Below are 21,759 nucleotides of genomic sequence, written 5' to 3'. Positions count from 1 at the left end.
AATACTCTCTTTTGTGCCATCGTGGCAGACTACAGACCTACAGACCCAGATTTGGTTCTCTTCTTCTCTAATTTTCTGTTCTACTGTATGACATTATATTGTTATATTTATCCCACTTCCAGCTCTAAACTGCTTCCAGATTATTTTCCAATATTCTTGAACTTCTACCTTGTAGTTATATTATCTGTTATAGACCTATGAGTTTGAGGTGCTTACAAAAGGAAATGTATTGTATGCCCCAAATATAGGCATTGACATTGCTGTTTCTGACAGAGTAATGTGTTCCTATATGAGATGGGATACTTTCAGATTGATTTGGAAAAGGACCCTGTACTCTCCACTTATGAGACCCATGCATTTTACCCATAAACAGACCATTAAGCATCATTAGTGCAAAGAATAAATGTACCGTAGTTTCATATTAATTAAGTGCTCTCTGTAGAGTAAACTTTGAAAGTTAAATGAAAATTCTGAAGCTATTTTTTCAGGTTACCCATTTCTCTTGGGGACAAGTAAAGCTCATTTTTAATACACATTCCACAACCAAAGCTTACATTTACCTAAATGACCTGCCAGATATATGGGTATTTTGAAGAAATGATCAATAAATTCTTAAATAGCTTTTTCCACCAAACAGCATCTTTTAAATTCTTTTTTAGCATTTGTACATACTTGGAGTGAAAAAATGAGAAAACATATAAACTGAGGTGAAATTATGTCTGATAAACTATGAATGTATTTATCACAGCGGGCAGATTTAGATGGAGAAGATACAGGGATTCATACAGAATAAATCCGTCAGACAAAAGGAAATATTCTCTATCTTTTCTGCTCCCATTTCTGTTACATCCTCCCCTGCTTAGAGCACAGAAAATCTATGTGTTGCATTCTTTTGAGATTTGTTCGTGAAAATGTATCCAAGCTGCTGTTTGAAAAAAGCATGTTGGTGATGCAGCCATTTTTTGGGGAGGTAAATATTGCTTTGTAACTATTGTCTACCTCATATTTACAGTACATCTTTCCCCCACGTTTAGGTACACCAGAAAGCCTGGCAGAAAAAGAGCGACAGCTCTCTACTATGATCACCCAGCTGATCAGCTTACGGGAGCAGCTCCTGGCTGCCCATGATGAGCAGAAAAAGCTGGCAGCCTCACAAATCGAAAAACAACGGCAGCAAATGGACCTTGCTCGCCAACAGCAAGAACAGGTGAGGCTCCAAGAAAGAAACCTGTGAAAATGGTTCATGCAGAATGTTTATTGCAAACTCTGTTCTGCCTGCTGTTGTTTCATGTTTTTTGTTAAAAGAGCTTAAATATCTGCAGAAGTTACACATTTTTCCAGAAAAAGGAAATACTATAGGACCCAGAAAAAAAGGGGACGAGTGGATGATAGATTTCACAGTTCACAGTTCTTGTTCTTGCACTGAGATGCAATTTTGAGAGTTATGAACAAGCCAGTTCAAGCCAATATAACCATTATTTAACTCTTTCTCTTTTTGACAAGAAAATAATTAAACAAAAACCCTTAAGCATACTTAAACCTTCAAACACCTTGTACAAGTAAGGTTTCATTTGCTTGTTCAGGTTGTGAACTGCTTGTTTTTTCTTGTTTTGTCTTTTTCTTTTGTTGGGTTTTTTCCCTAGATTATTTGTTTGTTTTAAAGGTGTCCAACGAGCTGTCCTCTTCTCATCGAACAAAAGTGCAACAACAATGATGCCATGCACTAGTCCCCTAGGCATTAGATCAGACAGATTCAAATTAATGTGTGGTTTTTAGGAATCTGACATTATTACTAGAATTATCTTTTCAGTTAAATATATTTTATAGGATATATACAGCAATGTATGCTCTGTTGATTTTAATGAGTTGTGACGTCTGGTATTTTATGTGCTTGGGTATTTGCCCACATGTAGGAATATGGACTCATCCCCTAATGGAAAATAACATAAAGGAACACTGTAAAAAATCAGAAGTTAGAATGTCATTTAGCCATCTAGAGATGACACAGTAATTAACTATTGACACTTGTGAATAAGCTAGCACAAATTAATCTTGACACATTTGCAGACGAGTGATATCTTACAGTGAACACTTTGTAATTATATTTCAAAATGAAAATTAAATGACACTTAAAACTAGGTTGTCATGCTCAATGAAGCGAGCATGTAGCTCAACCGATAGGCAAATAAAATTCAGAATTTGAGCCACATGGTGCTTGTGTACCCTACTTTACTGTGTCAAGCCTATACATCAAGACGATTCTATGGTAATTGCATTGCAGGGTCTTGGGTACATTTTCTATCACAGTACTGCTCCAGCTAAGAGGAACCTTTGAGATTAGATGGTCCATGGTATATTTCTTGTTTGCATCAGGAAGTGGCTATTCAAATGGTGCTGCATGGTACATGCGGATACAAAAAGCTGTTCACAAGCGATCAGAACCCTGGCAGATCTGTTACTTTGCACATGTAAACAAAAGCCTCCTCCTTGCCTTGGCTATGGTTTACTGTGTTAAGCTGCAGCCAGGTCATCATCAGCTCCAAAAAATACTGGATGTAGATTGCTGTGTACCTGTGAAAAAATGATACAGCACTGAGAGAGAATGGCCCACAATGTAGTTCCATGCTCTGTATCATTTCACTGTGAAGCTGCATACTGTAATCACTTTTTCACCTTTGCTGAGACTTTAACAGCAGGGGCAATGTGGACATAAACCTGACAGACCTTATCTTTAGTTACAAGCACTGCACTTCCAATATGGAGTCACAATTAGTGTGTTGTTCATTAAAAGTGGTAACTCCAGCTCTCATAGAGGTTTTAAATATTCCATATAGCACTGTCCCCATTAGGGTTGTTTCACCAAGTCCAGACACCACTGCTGGTCACTGTGCTGACAACAGATGCCTTAGGTTCTAGGACCTGTCCCTGGGCTACCGGGGCACATGAACTGCCAGCTCTCTTTGAATTCCCTTTTTCATTCACACACAAGGGTCTGATCATTCAGTCCTCTCTCACTGTATTTTATTGACTTGCCTGGGAGATTCATCCAGAAGTACTTGAACACCTAAAAGGGCTCCTAAAAGGGGTTTGAGCTCTGTTACAAGCATTGCTGTAGTGATCTGTGAGAGCTGCTTGACTCCATTTTTTTGTGGCCCTTTGCCTTCATCCAGTGCCAGAATCATGTTGACCTTAATTTGCCTCTTTGAGGCCATGTGCAAGACTTAAAACATGTATGAATTTTGTGTTGATTTCTCTTACAAAAGTGAATTTTAACTGAAAAAACTTGGAGTTATTTCCATGTGACAGTGAGAGATTAAAGAAATGACAGCCTTGGTCTCCATGTGTACACAATTAGAAGCTGTTAATATGTGACTGCAAATTCCTTGTGAGTTAATCTGAACAGTTTTCACTAAAACTATGTGTTTATTTCCAAACCAACCTTGATACATACCTGTCATTTTTTTATCATAAAAACATTTTACTTAGCTTTCTCTGTTTATAACAGAGTAAGTGTGCTCAGAAGATGTTGGGGAAGGAGAGCAAGAGGGTTTTTGCCAAAAGAGAAACAGTGGATTTGAATGACCAAAATACCTTTGTCACCGATTTCTTGGTGTTTTATGTGATTCCTCTGCTCTAGACAAATATTTATAGGAGGGGAAATTATACTTAAGAAATGAAAGTAGCAGAAATGCTGAGGCTGGTATTTCCAGGAAACACAAATCTTGTCCTCATTTCAGTCTGCTGCACAGTTACCCTTCTGAAGCAGAAGTCCAGTTGTTCTCCCAGCTCTCTGTGTCTACCTTCATCACCCATTGCAGGGAGCAGGTCTGAGGGCAGGATCCTATTTCCCTTTTGCTCTGGCATCCTGATTTTGTGGGAATCAGGAAGGTAGATGAATCTGTAGCAAATTCTCACCAGTCTCTTAGTGTTCCCTACCCTGAACATTTGCTTTTCTCCATCTGCGTTAGAGAAGGGATAGAGTGAACCTTTATCCTCCAGATCCCTTACTGAATCTACCAAATGAGGGTAAGAATATCTACATATTTCATGGGGTTGTGTGGTGGATGAGTTGCTGAGCACCAGGTAATGCTTTTACACAGCATAAGGCTCTGCTTTGCTAAGTAGCTCCAAGGATGATTTTTGAGATTTGCAAGAGAAGTAATGTGCTGCTCATTGTGAAGGAAGTCAGAGAAGCTTACCCTAGGAGCTCGTGCTGAATAGTGAAGCATCTATAAACACTAAGCTAAGGCTTCAGTTCAGCAAATCAGGAAAATGTATGTTTAACCTTAAGCACCTGCATAATCCCATCCCCATTCAGAAATGCACTTAATTTTAAGCATGTGTTTCATTCCCATTGTAGGTAACAGTAATGCATCATAGTTAAAGATCACCACAGGCTGAAATGCTTTGTTGAATAGTGATGAGATTATTCACATGCACACAAATAAACCTGTGTTTCTGTGCTTTTCAGAGCTAAGATCTCACTCCTTAAAATACATATTTCTTACCTGCTATGTAGATTTTTATGATGCATTTAAATTTACCTCTAAAAGATGCCCCATTAAAAAAAAATAATATGCTTAATGAAATACAATAAAGAATAACAAATATTATGTTTTTTGGTCAATAATATTAAAATTTCAATATTACTGTTTTAATTTAATGGAAATTTTATTTCTAATAGATTGCAAGACAACAGCAGCAACTTCTGCAGCAGCAGCACAAAATCAATCTACTGCAGCAGCAAATTCAGGTCAGTGTATTTTATTGCTCTCTTCTGATTATACTCAAGTTCCATTTATGGAGAGAGAAGGGTCTAAAATAAAGCAGCTACATGCTTTACTAACAAGCCTCCGTAAAGATGCTCTTTATGGGAGTTCCTTGTGTCCCAGAAAATTTTTGTCAGACTCTTCTGGTGCAAAGAATTTTAATAGGAAAAGTTTTCTCTGAAAGTTATGAACTATTTTTTAAATCTTGTCATCTTGTCATAATTCTGAAATCTGCAGTTTGACTTGTATTGTGAGAAGCAAAAACAGTCTCAGTTATTGTTGTAGGAATTCTGTGTTCTGCAAAGGCAAAACTGAGACATTGAAGCAATACTAAGTCCCTGGCACCAGTCTGCTCATGTACAAGGACCTACAGGTATATGTGTCCCAGGTGCCTTTGGAGTATTTATATCCTTGTAGATCTGGAAGTATTCTGGAGATATTTAATTATCTGTACTTGTACCCAGGACACAGTTTAATTTTGTGCAAGTATACATGGGTAGAGAATGACGTGGATGTAAAGGCATTGTTGCCATGTGACTGTATTACCTTCTTTGCTTCCCACTTTGAAAGCATTTCCATGGTCCTGTTCACTGATTGAAGTATTTCAATTTGGTCTGACGGATGATTGTGCTGCAAATAATTTCTTTTTAGCCTGGGCTATCCATTTCTTTTCCTTAATTAGGTGATTGCTGTGTACTAGATGCCAAAACTGAAGTTTTTCTCTCTGTCATCCCAAAGGAATGCTTGTAAATGCTTTTGAAAATGTTGTAATGCAGTCTCAGTTACACTTTTAAGGAGTTTATTTAACAAATATAGATGTATTAATGCCTCATATGAGAGATACAATTGAATCATAAAGCACCATTATTGTTGTTGCCTGTTAGGAGACTGTGTGTTCATGTTAGGTGTACATCAAGGAAGAAAGAGAAATTAAGAATAGTGAAAGGAAAAAATACACCATCTTCTCTAAGTGTTTTATTAAGTATTTTAAACTCTGACTTCAGAAAGCAAAGAATAATAGAAAAAAAAATCTTAGAATAAAAGCTAAGACTGAAATCTAACTAAGTCTACAAAACAGAAGAGTTATCTCTATGAGAAATTTCTAATTTTTAAAATTCCTTTAAAAATTAGGAAACAGAAGCAAGAATTATGGATAGTTTTTTTTGTTTGGGTTTTTTTTTTTGTTTGTTTTTTTGTTTTGTTTGGAGAATTGTAGGTATGTTTGGCTGGGAGTACCTGTGCTGTAGTAAAAAGTTCAAAGGTACTTCATGTTTCAGTTCAGTCAATACTTTCCAGTAGCTTTACCCATCCACTGTCTCCAGGGAAATGTGGTCTTAGAATTCATTCTAGAATAGACTGCAGATTCATTTTCTCATTCACTACCATCTTTCATCTTACAGTTTTCTTTCCCATCCTTTCCTAGATGTATATGCAAAGATGTATGTATATTTCAATGGTTATTCTGTTCATCTGAGCTAAACCCTTTCTTGGTGACTCGTCCCTGTATTTGCTTCCAAATTCCTGTCAATATACAGTATTCTTATGCCATAGTTCCACAGTGGTTTGGCCTCTTTATTTATGATTTTCACATTTACCTGAGTCTAATCAGTGTGCTTGAGGCAGTGAGGATTGTTTCTTCTCCCAGCTGGTCAGCCAGATTGGTAGTGGGTATCTCATGGCCCAGGGAACACTGTAGGTTCCAGTAAGAAGCACTAGGCACCCCGGGCAGATTCCAAGTCAAACCTCCAAAAGTCTTACGGGGAGATTACTAAAAGAAAGTTTCCTTGGAGATTGTCTTCTAGGCTAAATACCAGCTCACATAGACCCTTTGCTTGTGAGCCAAGTGCTACTGCTTAGTTTATTTGTTCTGTCTTAATTTTGTAGCAGGTTTGGCAGCCAGAAATTGCTTGAAAGAGAAAACGCTAAGTTGCCTCTGCAGTTCGTAGCAGGTTTGCTGCTGTAGAATAGGTTATGAGTGTAATTGTTTGAGATGTGTAGTTCCTTAAGGACTAGAATTGGGATGGAAGCAAAACAGGAGGCAGATGACAGAAACAGCGCTCTGCTAGTTCTCTCAGATCCTTTCCCACCATCCTCCCAAGCAAACCTCAATACCAGTACTGAAGTCATACTGGTGACTCTGGGTGGAATTCATCGTATCAAAAATAGGTAACTGCAGTACAGGCTCTGTCTCAATTTGTCTTGTTCTAAAGCAGGTATTTAAAAGATAGCAAACAAATTGTTCCCTAAAATGGCTGTTTCTTTTCATTAACCTAGAAGGATATACATGCCAATGCTTTTTGTGTAGAGATCTGATGGGAGATGAGGTGAATCGTGCTCTCTGTGTCTTGAAGGGGAAATAAAATTTCTGTTAAATGTTTACATTCCCAGTTTAGTTTTTGGGTCTGGTAGAATTTGCAACTCTGTCCCCAGTAACTTGATTTGGTTTAGAAGGTTTGTTCTAAGACACTCTTGAGCAACAGTTTTCAGGAAACAGTGATTACGTACAGAGAATGATGTGGGCTCATATCTGTACTTCTTATGCCTGGGAAAACAATAGTACCCTTCCCTGCCACTCCCCTTTTGAAGAGATTACAAAATGTGAGTACACAGGTGCCAGTTCCATCTGGGCAGGGGCCTATTGATGGCACAGGTACTTGAGGCAAGTACAGTGTGTTCTCCAGGATGCAGGAGAGGGGTATTGCTGATGCAATGTTTGCATCATGAGACGCACAGTGTGGCAACTGTCCTCTCCTGAGGCGCAGTGTTAATTCTTGAACAAGAATTTCTGTGAATAAGAAATTCTTATTCACCTTTATTTTTATGCACCCAGTATAACCATTTAAGCAGTTAGAAAGTGCTTTAGAAGTGCCTTACAATATGTCAGTCAGATACAAAATTTAAAATAATTTACATTAAATAATACATGCTTCCCCTGGACAACTAGTGGGTTAATATACTGAGAATTTGTATTAATTAGTATTTGTTATTTATATTGTGCTGTGTTATTATCTATTCATGTAATTATTTTAACATCTTATTTCATTCATAACCTTGATGAAAGGTTTGGTTGGTTGGTTGATTAGTTGTTTTTTTTGGGGGGGTTTTTTGACACCATTTACTGGAGCACCTTACTCCAGATTTGTTATACATCCAAAACTTTGTCAATAATCTATTGATTATATATAGAGAGATATAGATATCTATCTATAAAGAGCACTTTATCTAGGCTTAGTGTGTGAAAACAAGGTAGGTATTTCAAGGGTACAGAGGTCATTAAGTGTTTTGCATAATCATCTCATGTTTTCTATGTGTAGCTGATGTTTCTGTATGTGTTGGAGAAAAGGTGTATGTGTTGGGGAAAGCAGCTTTGTTGGTTAAAGTGGGTGGGAATCTGGACTTTTCCTCAGTCCTTGTCTCTGATTATGAGAAATTTTGCAAATAATTTCTTTTTCCTCAATTTAAATGTAATGTTTTGAGAATCTTATATGGAAATTTTCATATAAATGCAGTGTATTATTATTTTTCAGCTCAAATGTTCATAATGTTCATAAACACTCTTCTACAGAGCAGTCTACAGAGATGGGAGGAAATCTAGTATGCCAAATTAAGTTCTTCATTCCGCAGAGCTGTGCAGAGAAATCATTGTTTTCAGTGCAAATTAAAGCTGAGAAAAAAATGTGGGGCAAATAAGAGCTCACAGATCAGTCACCAGGTTAATTAAGATTTTGTAAAATATATGTTTTTTTTTGTTTTCTTTTTTAATAAAAAAAATATTCATTCTGAAGCAGAAGGAACAAAATTTGTCTAATTAAAGAATATCTCATAGCCTGTGCCATGATAGTGACAATCTCTGGGAATCAGTGAAAAAACTGGTTAAAGGAGGAATTTGGTAGTACATCATGAAGATTAGACTGGAAAAAGGGAAGACATGCATTTCTTAAATGTTTCCAAACCAGGGGTCCTGAAATTCCCGTGAATTCTGGGCCTCATTGTGAGAATGTTCTGTCAGAATGAGGTTTGGGGACTTCTCCTGAGCCCCACCATGCCCATCTGAGAAAAACAGGTGGATCCCACTGATGCTTGGAGCCTGTTGCTCCAGGATTTCCCTCTGAGAATGGGTGTGTGTGTGGATTTAAGGGATGAAAGTTTTTAGGGCTTCTCTCCTCTTCTGGGTAAGTTTCATTAGAGCAAGTCCTAAATGGTGGCTGAAATCTTTAAAAGGGACAGTGATGATTGAGCTTTTCTGCAGAGATCTGTGATAAGGATAACAGTGAAAGATGATCCAAGCTGTTTATGTCCATTTCCCTTCACCTTATTCCTCTTTACTGTGCTTAATGCCATTGCAGAGCATTTTGTTTTCTGTTTGAATCAGTACAATTTCCATTGCATAGAGAAACTGATTTCCTCTGCTCTCAATAAGTATTCTAATTCAGACACTAGAAATTCCTAATTGTAATTTTTTCTAGTTTTAATCTATACATTCATACTGTTCTACTTTCCTATAAATGTTCTTACATTTTCTGTTTCCCTCAAATAGAGTGAACGTGATTACTGTGATAGTAAACAGACAAAAGAATATTAACATCAAATTACAACTATTTAGACTGTCTTTGAATAGGAATCATTTGAATCATAAGTAAAACTTAAGAGATTGAACCAATGAGTCTCTCTTCTTATCCATGATTAACTACTGACAATTGAGGTACCTGGTGAGCTGAATAAGGACTATCTCTTTATGTCAAGTACATGTCTAAAGATCAGGAATAATTGCATTCCACATTAGCCTTCATAGCCTCCCTGACCTGGTTAATTAATTTTTTGCTAGGATAATAATAGTAGAAATAGATTTAAAGATATGCTTCATCATTAAGTATGTAACTGACCTCCAATTTTAAGAGCTGAACCTTCCATTTATTGCCTTTTGGGGACAAGTTAAAGCTCCTTGCAGAGAGCTTGCTGAAAATGCACAAGCTGGAATCCAGTTATTGTCAGCTCAGTTATGCTCTCTAAGGCTGTCTCTCTTTGTAAACTCTATTTAGCACTGACAAGCAAAAACAATGGCACTGCTACTGTTCCAGCACTAGGGAATACTCTCCTTTACCTTTTTTTTTTTCCCCTTATTTTTTTTTTTTATTTTTTTGCTATTGATCATGAAACTAATCCCCTTCCAGCAAGCTCTGCACAGGACCAAATAAAGCCATTGAAAGCAATTTGATACTTCTATTGGCAGGGTACGCAGATCAGATACTCCCTTGAAAGAGAGAGACTTACAAACAAAGCTTAGAAGTCTAGGAATAGCCCCCAGCTTCAGCAAACCCTTAAAATATTTTGTAATTGTATCTTCAATCATGAATTAGCCAGGAAAAACAGACTTTTTTTGCCTTTATATTTCACTGCTGTATGCTGTTTTTAATTGCCCACAGGCACACTGTTGTGATCTTCTTTGGAAGTTTAAAACCAGGATAAAAATGCAAATCTAATTATTTCTTTTATCTAATCTAATTAACTTTTACAAGTAATGATAGATGCACTGCAGCCTCCATCAAACATTTTAATAATGATGTTTCTGGATTAAAGAATAGGTAAAAGTACTGTAATTTATAAGCAGTCAAGATTATGGCAGTAGAAAATGTAAAATATTGTGGTGGCTGAATAAACGATAACTGCAGTTTATTAATTTACAGTAGAAAGGATGCATTTCTCTTAAAACCGAGTTAGCTTGTGAATTGATTCCCAACCATCACTGGTATATATTTTTAGTATTAAAAAAAATATATATCTAACTCCCTTCTGCAATGCAGTTATGTGCAGTTGGAAGAGAGAAATGCTGTTATGTCTGTGTAATTTTGTAGCGGGCTGCCAAATCGCTGATTCCACTTCACCAGGCTCTGCCATAGGTGTGGCACTACGGCTCCTGTCCAGCTCGTGACTTGCCTGGTGTAAATTGAAACTGATCCAATGGAGGAAAGACAAATATGCTAAACATTGAAGTCAAATGTTTCATATTTTATTTGTTATTACATACTGGCTTGTTAATGAGTTCTAAACTCCTTATGTGATAATTACTCAAGCAAGAGATCTATTATCGGCCAGCTTTTCCCAGTAAAAGGCAGCTTCATGGCTGGCTGGCTTGGAATTTTTTCTGTCAGCTGTGAGGAAAGAGAAGTGATGTAGGATCCTTGCCTTCTCTGAGCAGCACATGCTATAATAAATATTCTAGTGATGCTCTCTATCCTTTATTCGACCTCTTCCATAATACAAATGCTTTGGTGTAACAGTGTGGTGGTGGCAGAAAATACACAGCACGTGAAATGTTCATACTCCTCTGCTACTTGTAAGCTTCTGATCTTACCTCTTGGTCCCCCATTTGCAGGGATCCTGCTAGCTGCTCTGCCCCTGAGGCCCTCAGTCCCTGGAAACAAGTTTTATCCTGGCAGAGCAGAATATAGCTCTGGATTTGACTTTTAAAAGTATAAGCAGTCATGAGGGAGGAGGGGAGGTTGTGTTTTAAAAAAAATTTTGCTGTGACCTTTTGAGTTAAATTAGCTGTCTTGCAGTTTTCTAATTCATTATATGACTTTTTTTTTCCCTTATTTTGCCTGCCTGAGTCTAAACAAATTGTATTTAATGCAAAAATTAAGCCTTGTGTATCTCTTTCATATGACTTCTCTAATTATAGAGCAGTAAATGGTAGAATAGCATATGTTAGCAACATGAGCAGCAGTCTATGAAATGAGCTACAAGTTAATAAAATGATCTTGTGGTGGTGTTGGCCAAATGTTAGCACACATGTTTCGAAAAGTGGTATTTCAACAGACTTGAAGAATAGGACTTTGGCACATGGGTGCCGAACATGATCTGATATGTGGAAATTAGTTAAACCAAAGTAAATGTCATTGTTTCTTGGGCTCATGTTGGTGCAGAAAATGATAGTAGCTGTCCTCCCACTTACCCTCTCCCACGTGTGTTTTAAAATTGGAAATGAAGACATAGGCATGCCCAGTTCAAGTCCTACTGCTTCATTTGCTTGGGGCGTGCTGTGCTGCATCTTCACCAGTGGCTTAAAGGCTTGTTCTCAGGTGTGCCTCTGCCAAAGCCAGAGGCTAAAATCCTCACTGATTCTAGCAGATTCAACCCAGACACTACTTCTACAGGCTTCACTTACAGAAGAGCCTATGATTTGAGCCCTTTTAATTTAGAGGCAGATTATAATCAGCTCCTGGGTAACAGCAGAGGATCAAGCAAATATTTGCTGCCCACCTGTGCTGCTGCATGGGGGCCACTCTTGGCTGATGCTCTGCCAGTTCGAATCCAGTGTGGAGTGGCTGCCATGGCTGAGCCAGGCACCTTGGTCTAGCTCCTAAGGAGTTTGGCAGAGGTCACGCCCCTTCAAACATCTCTGGTGCCCTTCTGTCAGTCTGATGATGTGCTCCTTTCAATATTACAATATTTGGGATAGTACAATAGTAATGTGCTATTCTCTCCAGCACAGAAAACTAGTTTTGTTCCTAAGTAGCATGTGCACAAAGTAAAATGGATTACTGGGAGTGGAAATGGTGCCAACCAGCAGCCTATCCAACAGGACTGATTCTGTGAAGTCTTATTGCTTGAGTAATACCCTCTCAGGCAGTGTTTGATGACTTGTGTACTGTTGCTCACATAACTGGGCTTTGCAGAAATGAGCACCTCTTGCAAGAAAAGACTTAGGATATTAGAATTGTGGTTGGAATATCAAAGGTATAGATGTAGCAGAGATTTTAGGGAATGTAATTTATTTCATTAGACAAACAGATGTAGCTGGAAAAAACAGGCAACCATTTGAGCACGCCAGCTCTTTTTCATGTCTTACATCAGTGTTACATGGAAACATATCCCAGGACTGACAGGAACTGCTTGAGATATTGCCCTTTCGTTTCTAATGAGTTACTTTTTCGGTGATGATTTTTATGATTGACAACCATGTGATGGTCAAGAGGGGAAACAATCGAGTCTTGCATTGCTTTTTTTTTTACCTGCCCCTGCCCCGCCACCTCCACTATTTGATGCACTAATCAGGAGATACTTAAAAAAAGAAAAAAGTTAATAAATGTTAGTATTGAAATTACTTGATTTCTGGAGATAGTCAGATATACAGGCAAGGCCGGAATGTGGTGATATCAGAGGTCAAAATTTCTGTCTGCAGAAGCAGGTATTTGGAGGAAAATGATGAAGTGCAGCTCCACATTAAAAAGGCCAAAAGCGTATAGGAAATAAATTGTAAAGTACTTCTTGAAATCTCACAGTAAAAACTTAAATTTATCAGATGAACTAAATCCTGGCCTAAGGAATCTAAGCATTTTTTAGTTGTAATTGCGAGAACATTCCAGAAAGTAAGTGTATTACTGAATCAATTTGAGCATAAAAACTTATTTTTAATATACTTAATATCATGACAGCAAGGAAGAAATAAGTGCATTGCTCTACAAATGCATTCAGGAATTATGAATTCACATAAAGAAAGTAGTAGTATGTGCAATCCAGCAAATGAGCAAACTAGATGTTGTTTAACATTTGGTATACGCTTGATGGCACGTAAGTGAAAGTAAAGCGAATGAATATTTCTTACATTCACTGTTTTATGCAACCAGCTAATCCAGACACTGGCAAACATAGTTCTCAAGGAAGATAAATGGCCTTGCTTGGGATTTACCTATCTAATCTCAAAGTTGTTAAAGTAAGGAAAAATTGGTTTATGACTGCAGTTTACATGCTATTTCCCTTTGTCTGTAACATTAGAAACCCCTCTCCCCAAATAATTAGATAATATAGTGGTCTGTGTAGTATGCAATGCTTTTGCTTCCTTGAAAGAACTAGTCTTTAATATAAATCTTGTATGTATCATCCTCAGTGAGTTGGGCATTTGCACAGCTTGGGTAAATTATGTCTATATTGAGAATCTAGAAGTTACACAGTGTGCATTCCATACTTGAGGGATGGGAAATAAAAATTGATATACTGTGCGGCACATGATACAACACAGTGAAATATCTTTTAAATTCCAGAGGGCTGCACTGACATCACCACGGCTAATTCGCATGCAGTAACTCCCACAAAATGTTATTAACTTTCAATTGAAATTTGTAATCATTCAGTAAAAAGAAAATAAATGATATAAACAGTGTACAATGATGCATTATGAAATGCTGAATTAATCTCATTCATCCACCCAAAATGACAGTGTAAGAAACCATCGAAGTTGTAACACCAAATAATAAAAGCAAAAAACTTCACAGTTGATCGTGAAATGTGAAATCCATCTTGAGACACACCACTGTCACACAGTATGGAAGGGCACTTCTGAGTTAGGGAACTTTATTTCAAAGTAATGTATTAGGCATTTTTATTCTGTAAATCAGAGATGAACCAGCTGGAGGAATATATGTTTAGCTCAAAATCTAGATCAGGTAGACAGATGAGTTGTGGGGCTACTTGCTACAGGTAACAAAAGAGTGCAATATATACCTAATAGCCTAAGCATAGACTGAGCTTCAGTACTTGACAAAGCAATTAATACAATAAACATCATATCATATTAATATCATATTATAATATCATATAACAATATAATATATAGAGATAAATCATACTCAGAAGAGGGGGTATGGCACTTGTTTTACTCTGATAAAGAGTGATTGGTATGGCAAATGCCACTATCACATTTCTAGCTTTGCCTTTTCCATCTCATTGAATTTTATTGGTGATATATTTTCAGGATACTCATCTCCTCTGTAACTGCATATCTGAGTGTCTCATAAGCTGAAGTGTATTATCCTCACCACACTCTTTTGAGGCAGAATAAAAAGCATATAGATATTTGGGGGTATCTAATTTTAGATATCTAATTTGGGTGACTGAATTAGGACTTTTGGCTCCATATATAAAGCAGTCCAGGTGCTGTGAATTACCTTCTGTTGATTAGACAACGAGGTTCCTAATTTAAGCACCTTAGTTAAATTTCCAAAGTAACTTGATCCAGTTCTTATATGAAATTTGACAAACTTGAAATCTATGGTTTCAAAATCCAAAGAGTGGTTCTCTACCATTTTGATCATATTTTTATCATGACTTTCTATCAACTTATCACTTGCCTTAATTTACTCTGTTGGAGCTTTTAGCCAGAGTGAATCCACTTCAGCCAGAGGAATATTTGTTTGTTCACCCACTTCCCACCCACAAATGAAAGCCATTTTGGGTAGCTTGAGTCTCCCATGTGGCTGAGCTGCTGACCAGAAGAACAGCCATAGTCACATGCAAACAGGCAAGTGGAGAGGCTACTCTCACTGAAGTCTGTAGTTTCCCAAATCCACGTATTTTCCTTACAGATGTGGAGCAAATTCCGTGGCTGTGAAACATCCTTTGAACAGTGGCTTTATTGTGGAGAGAAAATACGTTTTTATTCGAAGAATGCCTACACTTCTTGGCAGTCCCTCACACAGTTTGTAGGGCATTCAAGACTTACTTAAAACAGACTTAAATAATGTTTTTTATTTAATCAAAATAGCTGTTTCTAAATGGGGATCTTACATGCCACATTTTAGGCCAGAATATATTTTTACAGCCAAGTTATAAACCTCTGAAAAAGGGGGCTTATAATGGAAAGGTTGACACAACGTTAATTTTAGTGTTGTAAATGCAATGGTATAATTTTGGAAAAAAGCCTTTATAGCTCTGCTAAGATATTAATTGCAGGAAATTACAGCATATCCTATTAAAGTATTATGTCAGTGGCATACATAGCATATAACACCTTTGCATATTCTCCCTTGTTTTCATGGCAACATTTTGCATTTTGATCTGTAAAGAGTAGGTGGATAAAGTTGTCCAGAGTTTCTGATCACTTTTACTCAAGGGGAAAAATCCACCCTGGGGTAATGCTTGCTTATGGCCAACCCTAGAAACAATCTTCTGTTACCAGGTAAATCTGATATGGACCTTGAGGAATCAACCAATTCTGCTCAAAAGAGGGTCTTTGTTTTGTGGCTTGTGGACCAAGGTTTTCATTTGAACCCACTTCAAATCAGGTTTAGCCAGGTTCTGTCCAGAATGAAATCTACTTTTATGACACACTTATTTTTGCTGATAATGGCTTACTTTTCATTTACTTACACTTTCAGAATCATTCCTGTTACTGCGGCTGCATAGTAGATACAGTCACTTTCCTTCTTGGTGTCTGTTCAGTCAATTATTCAGAAATGTACTTTAAGTTTGTGCACAGCATAATAGTATCATATTCTCTTTGCAGAGATTTGTTTTTATAATGTTATTATTTGTTAATATCTTGATTTTAAAATACACTGAATTGGAGCCTTTGATGACAGTATAAGGATGGATGGGCTTTAACCATTATTGCTATTTAAAAAAAAATAGGCTATTACAACATCAGTTTTTTTCTGACTGTCAGATCCTTCAGGACAAGTGGGCCACATCTTCATATTTGTGAAGCACCTCATGTTGAGGTCATAATCCTGCCTGGTGCTTTTCATTGCTACTGTGGCACGAATTCGCAGAGAGAAATATCTATAACAACATGCACAGGGGTTTGTTTAATGTTTAAATGGGATCTGGAGTCTTGATATTTTATGTCTTCTCTTTGACAACAGTGGAACATGCACGATTCTTTACATAAAAAAAAGTCCTCACTTGTGTAGTTGATGAGTTTTTAACAAGATGGGAGAAAAGACCTTCTCAAAGACCCTACTGATATGCAAGTTCATTGGACCGTTGATGTTTTCCATTAATTGCAGGGCTTTAGCATATAATCATCAACTATATCTGGTTTTACTTATCAAATCCAGAACTGCTTTTTCTCTGCCTGCTGAGCAGGGAAAACTCTATGCTGTACCAGTTTCTTTTTACTTGGGTCTCCAAGTATCATCAGGATTAAAGCTGTCAGAACAGTCAGCCCTCTTTATTTTGTGGTTTTCAATACAAAGCATAATATTGTTGCTTGAGAAATAGCAGGCTTTCAATGTATTAGCTAAAAATTGTGGAGTGGACAAAATAATAAAAAAAAAAAAAAAAAGGGCCCCTGTTAATAGCAGGCATTGAAATATTCCTTTCACCATTTCAGGGAAAGAAGACACAACTCTGCACTTTAATTTGTTTTTTATTTCTACACCAGTAATTTTTCTGTATTGGTTTAATTCTACACTGTAGTGTAAGGAAAAACTCATGCTCAACTTAGTGAGAGTTTTCCTTCATTGTATGCAGTGCAGGGTACCACTTCCTCAGCTGGTGTTGTTCATGTTCTTTCCATTTATGTCAGTCTAATACTAGAAATACAGAATTAAGCACACTTTTTAAATACAAAAAGATCTCACTTGGAAATGTAAGCATTTAATTTATTTTTTTTTTTGTTAACTGCAAAATATTCATGTGCTCTGTGTGTGAATTTATATTTGGGAATTAGTGAGTCCATCTGCACAGAGAGCTCAGAGGTAGTTGATAAATTGTATATGAATATTTTTGTCTTGCATGCGTTTACTTCTGTTACCACTTTGTGCAATTAAGTTGGTTTTTTTAATCATCAGAGTCCTTTTTCTTTTGTTTTATCCAGGACAACATAGATGTGTCTTTGTAATAATGCTTTGTAAAGAACAAAACTAAAATGATATCTTTATTACTTTCCTTTTGGTTTGTTTTAATTAGGAAAATAGTCTCTTCTATGCAAGGCTCTTCCTTGCCTATGCAAGGCTACAAATCTGCAATTTTATTTACACTGTTGTTTTGCTATCAGTTGAAATATGCAGGCATTTTAGACTTAACTTTAGGAGGAACAGAATATACTAGCAATTCATACAATAGACGCTGGTGATTATTGACCATTAAAGAGTCGTAAAATATTTCCTGTGTGAAATAGATGTAGCATCAAATGTCTTTATTTCTGACAGTAAATGTTTCAGGTTTACTTCACAGACATTAATGTTATTTCATAAAGGTAAAAGCCTGGCTAAAGCCTGGCAAAGAGAGGTCACTTCTTAATAAATGTGAGGAGTTGCAAGCAAAAGAGAAAAAAAAACTTGGAAGAAAGTCCCGGGCTCAAGTGTATATTAACCAGAGCAGATGAAATGATTTATTGAGTTTTATACACAATCTGTAAAGGGTAAGCATTGCTAACAGAATGAGTGGCAGCCTCAGGGAGCTGAGTAGCCCCCAGGGACCAGCCTTTGTTTCTCTGGACTTGACAGACATGTGTCCCTGTTAAATGAGGGCTTAATTTCTCTCATATGTGCACAATTTCCAAGCTCAACAAAGGCAGCCAGGACTGGAGCTATTTAAAAGAGCCTGCTCAGGAGGAAGCATTCCTGGAGAAAGGGGATGCTAAGGGGCTAATTACTCACCATAGTTCAGTAACTGATTTTTTTTTTCTTTTTTTTTTTTCCTAAACAAGGTCTATTAACATGGAACTGCCATTCACATTTTACATAAACATACATTAAAAGTACAAAGGTGTTATTTCTCTTTGCAAAATTGCCCTTTAAAAAGTCCTGGTTACTGAAAAAAAAACCAAAAAAAATGTACTCATTTAATTTTGAGTCTGCAATCAAAACCACCATCTCTTTAAGCTCTTGGAAAGATTTTTTCAAAATGCCCATTGTCTTCCTCTTCTTTCTCAGCCTCTCCTTTTCTCATGTATAGTATGAATTGTCATTAATACTTACTGCTTTATGTAACTATGATAATTAATACTGTCCAGATAAATGGTTCAGTGTATGTAAAGCATATTAATATTTATTTAATTACATGTCTAGTGTGGTATGCTTTTATAAGCCTCTCACTGCATATTTAAATATGTCTGAATATGTATTTAAATATGTAAGAAGGCTTTTACGGTGACTTTTGTGTAGTCTAGTGGCGCAACCCCTTAAAAGTAGGGGTTTAAAAGTAGGTACATTTTTCCAGTGTAGGGCTCAGGTGCCTCCTGTGTTATCAGCAGTTGGCATTCTCTGTGGAGAATAGGTCCACAGTTTGACAGATCGATTTTTTTTTTTTTAATGTGTAAAACACTATTCTTTTCTTTGAATAGTGTTAGAGGACTCTGTTGTTACCTTGAGAGAAAGATAAGCCATTCCAGTGCAACAGTTTGAAAATGTTGTGGTCACCACTGGAAAATCACTTTGTCAAGAAATACTACGTGGTTTCAGGCTTATTTCCTAATCTGAAACAAACAGGAAACTCCCTTGTGAAACAGGCAGTCTTTTTAATTCCTCTCAATCAGAACATACTGATCCTCTTAAAATCAGAATTCAAACAGGTGGAAAAAAGTGTTTTCCCATTGCTCTGTGAAATCATTGGCTTCAGCATGGCATAGGAGAAGGCTTTGGGATGTGTGGCATCAAAGCTTGTAGTCCACACTCAGGACATGGTGCATATACAGTTGTGAAAGCTGAGACAACAGCAGCAGTTATAGAATGATCTTGGTAGAAGCAACTTGTTTTTTGGATCAATTTTGTCATGTGATTCTTGTATTATAACCTTATTTTAAATTTCCAGTTCAAACACCCCCCTTCAGAACTATTACATTATATTATATTAATTGTATTATATTATATTATATTAGACATAATTATTATAATGATCAGAATTGTTTTTTGAAATTAGTTGAGAAATTTAAAGTATATAATAATTGTAATTCAAAAGGTATTAGTGAAATCATTCTATTCCTAATATCAGTATTTTGATTCAGTATATATATTACATAATCTAGGCAACATAAGTAGGTATCCTCATAGAAATAGCAGAGCAGTTTTTATTCTTTGAGCTTCCACTGTATGTATAGGAAGATGGAAAATGAACAATCTACATGATGTAGAGTGCTAAGAATGAAACAAGTTTCAAAATTTTAAATGCTTTAAATCTTTCCTGAGTAGACAGTCCCCTAGCAATAAGAAGAATTAAAGATTTTAGGGGTAGCATTTCAAAAGAAAAATATATATTTCTTTTCTGAGAAGAATGGAATGGATGATGGATCACTGGAATGGCATGCAGGACTCTTGGCTTATCTACTCTTTCCAGGCTTTGCTTTTTCATGCTGAAGAAGGGAAAAATAGCAGTAGAAAGGAACACAGTGTTCCTTAGCACTTGTTGAGAAGGTTTTTTTAAACTTGTTATTAAGTAAATAATCTTCTATTTCTTCTTACTAAATAAATCTGATGGAGCCACAAACCTGTCCCAGATGCTACTTACCTCTGCAAATCAGGAATACCTCCACAAAAGAGTTCATCTGTACATCTGCCTTCTTCATCCTGGTAGGACATTTACAACTCTCAAGGCTCAAAATTGTCCATTTATTTCCTTTCTCCCTAGAGATGATAAAGTACATAACACTTGATGAGCTGCAGCATCCAGAACCATTAAGCTACTAATGCTACAAAGGCCTATATTGCAGGGTGAAATCTTGCCTGGATTAAAACACTGCTTCAGAGGAAGTTAAGGAGCTGCATATATACAGGGACATTTGGTAGTTATAAAGCCCAGGGAAAATGGTTTAACCTCGATTCCATGTAGATTCTGACTAAGCCTTTCTCTAAAGATTTGTTTTCATTTTCTGGAGGAGGAGGAGTTTCTTACCGAGAGACTTTCTTTCCATCTGATTAAGAGAAAACACCTTCTAATCAGAAAGGAAGGTCCCACACAGGTTATCTTCTTGTCATGCTATGACAGGACCCAGATTTCACTGAGGCTTTTGTAATGAGCTGTAAAGAGTATTAAAGCTCTGGCTCCATAGTACTTAGCTTTTTTTACAATAGAAAAAAAAAGGAAGATGAACTAATGCTTGGTGTTGCCAGCTTAGAAAGAACTTTTATACCTTTGCTGCACTGTTGTCTGGTTACCAGAATCAAATGCTAATTATATGAAAGTAGCATATCTCTCTACTGAAGAAAGAAGGAATAATCAACACTTCTCACATTCTTGCTGCCTGACACTTTGTCTCAGAGTTGAACTTCTCCCCATTTCTTAGATATTTTTCTATATTTACCAACAGCCACCTTTGTCTTGTGGGAGGTTTATTACTATTTGCAGCTAACTTTCATAAAATGCTCATAATGAGAGCAAATTTCAGAGTCAATCTGCCTGTTTGTTTCCTGTGTTTATCATAGCATTTGGTTTTAAAGAAAAAAAAATCTATGCAATCCCTGAAACCAAAGAATTTTTAACCTTGATCTCCTAAGGAAAGAACTTTGAAATAGCTGGGCTATGTGTTTCTGTCAGAATTCCAGCTGAAGAGTTTTTGGACACAATGGGTAATTAGGTAACAATATTTGAGATATAGGAAAAAGTCTAAAAGGTATTCCATTCAGTTAAGTTTTGTGAAATTAGTGGCCCTGATAAAGCCTTTCAGATGGTCCTGGAAGTAAAGGTTTTAGACTAACCTGTCCCCAAATTAGAACTTGAATATTTTCATTGGGAAGGAGATGTTAAAATGCCCTAAGTTCAGGCAAAGATTTGATCTGGGATTAAACTTTAGTAGACAGCAGAGAAATAAAACTCTGTGTTTGCATCTCATGCAAAACCATGGGAAACAAGCACTCACAAATAACATTTCTTACCAAACTACTTGCTCCAGTTGGCACATGCTTCCCATGGAAACAGATCCTTGAGTACTGAGCAAAATAATGCTCTCTTTCTTTCATTGCAGAAGGTCTGCATGTGTCAGAGAAAAGAGAATGAAAAAGATTTCATTCGTGGTGATACATTTCATCCCAGCCTACATATTTTCTGCAAATTTACGAGTTAGAATTTTGTTTGGAGTTTCAGTGATTTGTGTGGAATATGCTGCACAATTTGAAAAAAGATCTTACTGGGAGATTTTACTCCAAAGAAGCAGTCAATCTGTCACCTGCTGCAGCTCTCAGGTTCTTCCCTTTGTTATGTTGGCATTGCTGAGGCATAGTTACAGTGTTTTCCATTTTGAAGTTTTGCACATGAGGTTTTGTGAAACTAATTCTTT

At 36.8% G+C, this 21,759-nt stretch overlaps 1 protein-coding gene across 15 annotated transcripts in view; it reads left to right on the top strand.

Moving 5' to 3' along the window:
- The window catches only part of SOX6 (SRY-box transcription factor 6), a 366,339-nt gene that overhangs the window by 219,273 nt on the left and 125,307 nt on the right, over positions 1–21,759 (top strand). For all 15 annotated transcript variants that reach the window (XM_058851096.1, XM_058851086.1, XM_058851105.1 and 12 more), the window contains 2 exons: positions 1,035–1,207; positions 4,685–4,753. In XM_058851096.1, coding sequence (XP_058707079.1) covers positions 1,035–1,207; positions 4,685–4,753 — 242 coding nt within the window. The remainder of the gene's footprint in view (positions 1–1,034; positions 1,208–4,684; positions 4,754–21,759) is intronic.

Source organism: Poecile atricapillus, chromosome 1 (genome assembly GCF_030490865.1).
Source record: "Poecile atricapillus isolate bPoeAtr1 chromosome 1, bPoeAtr1.hap1, whole genome shotgun sequence".
Lineage (NCBI taxonomy): Eukaryota > Metazoa > Chordata > Aves > Passeriformes > Paridae > Poecile > Poecile atricapillus.
The sequence above is the reverse complement of the archived record's forward strand: the minus strand, read 5'-3'. Positions and strand labels throughout refer to the sequence as shown.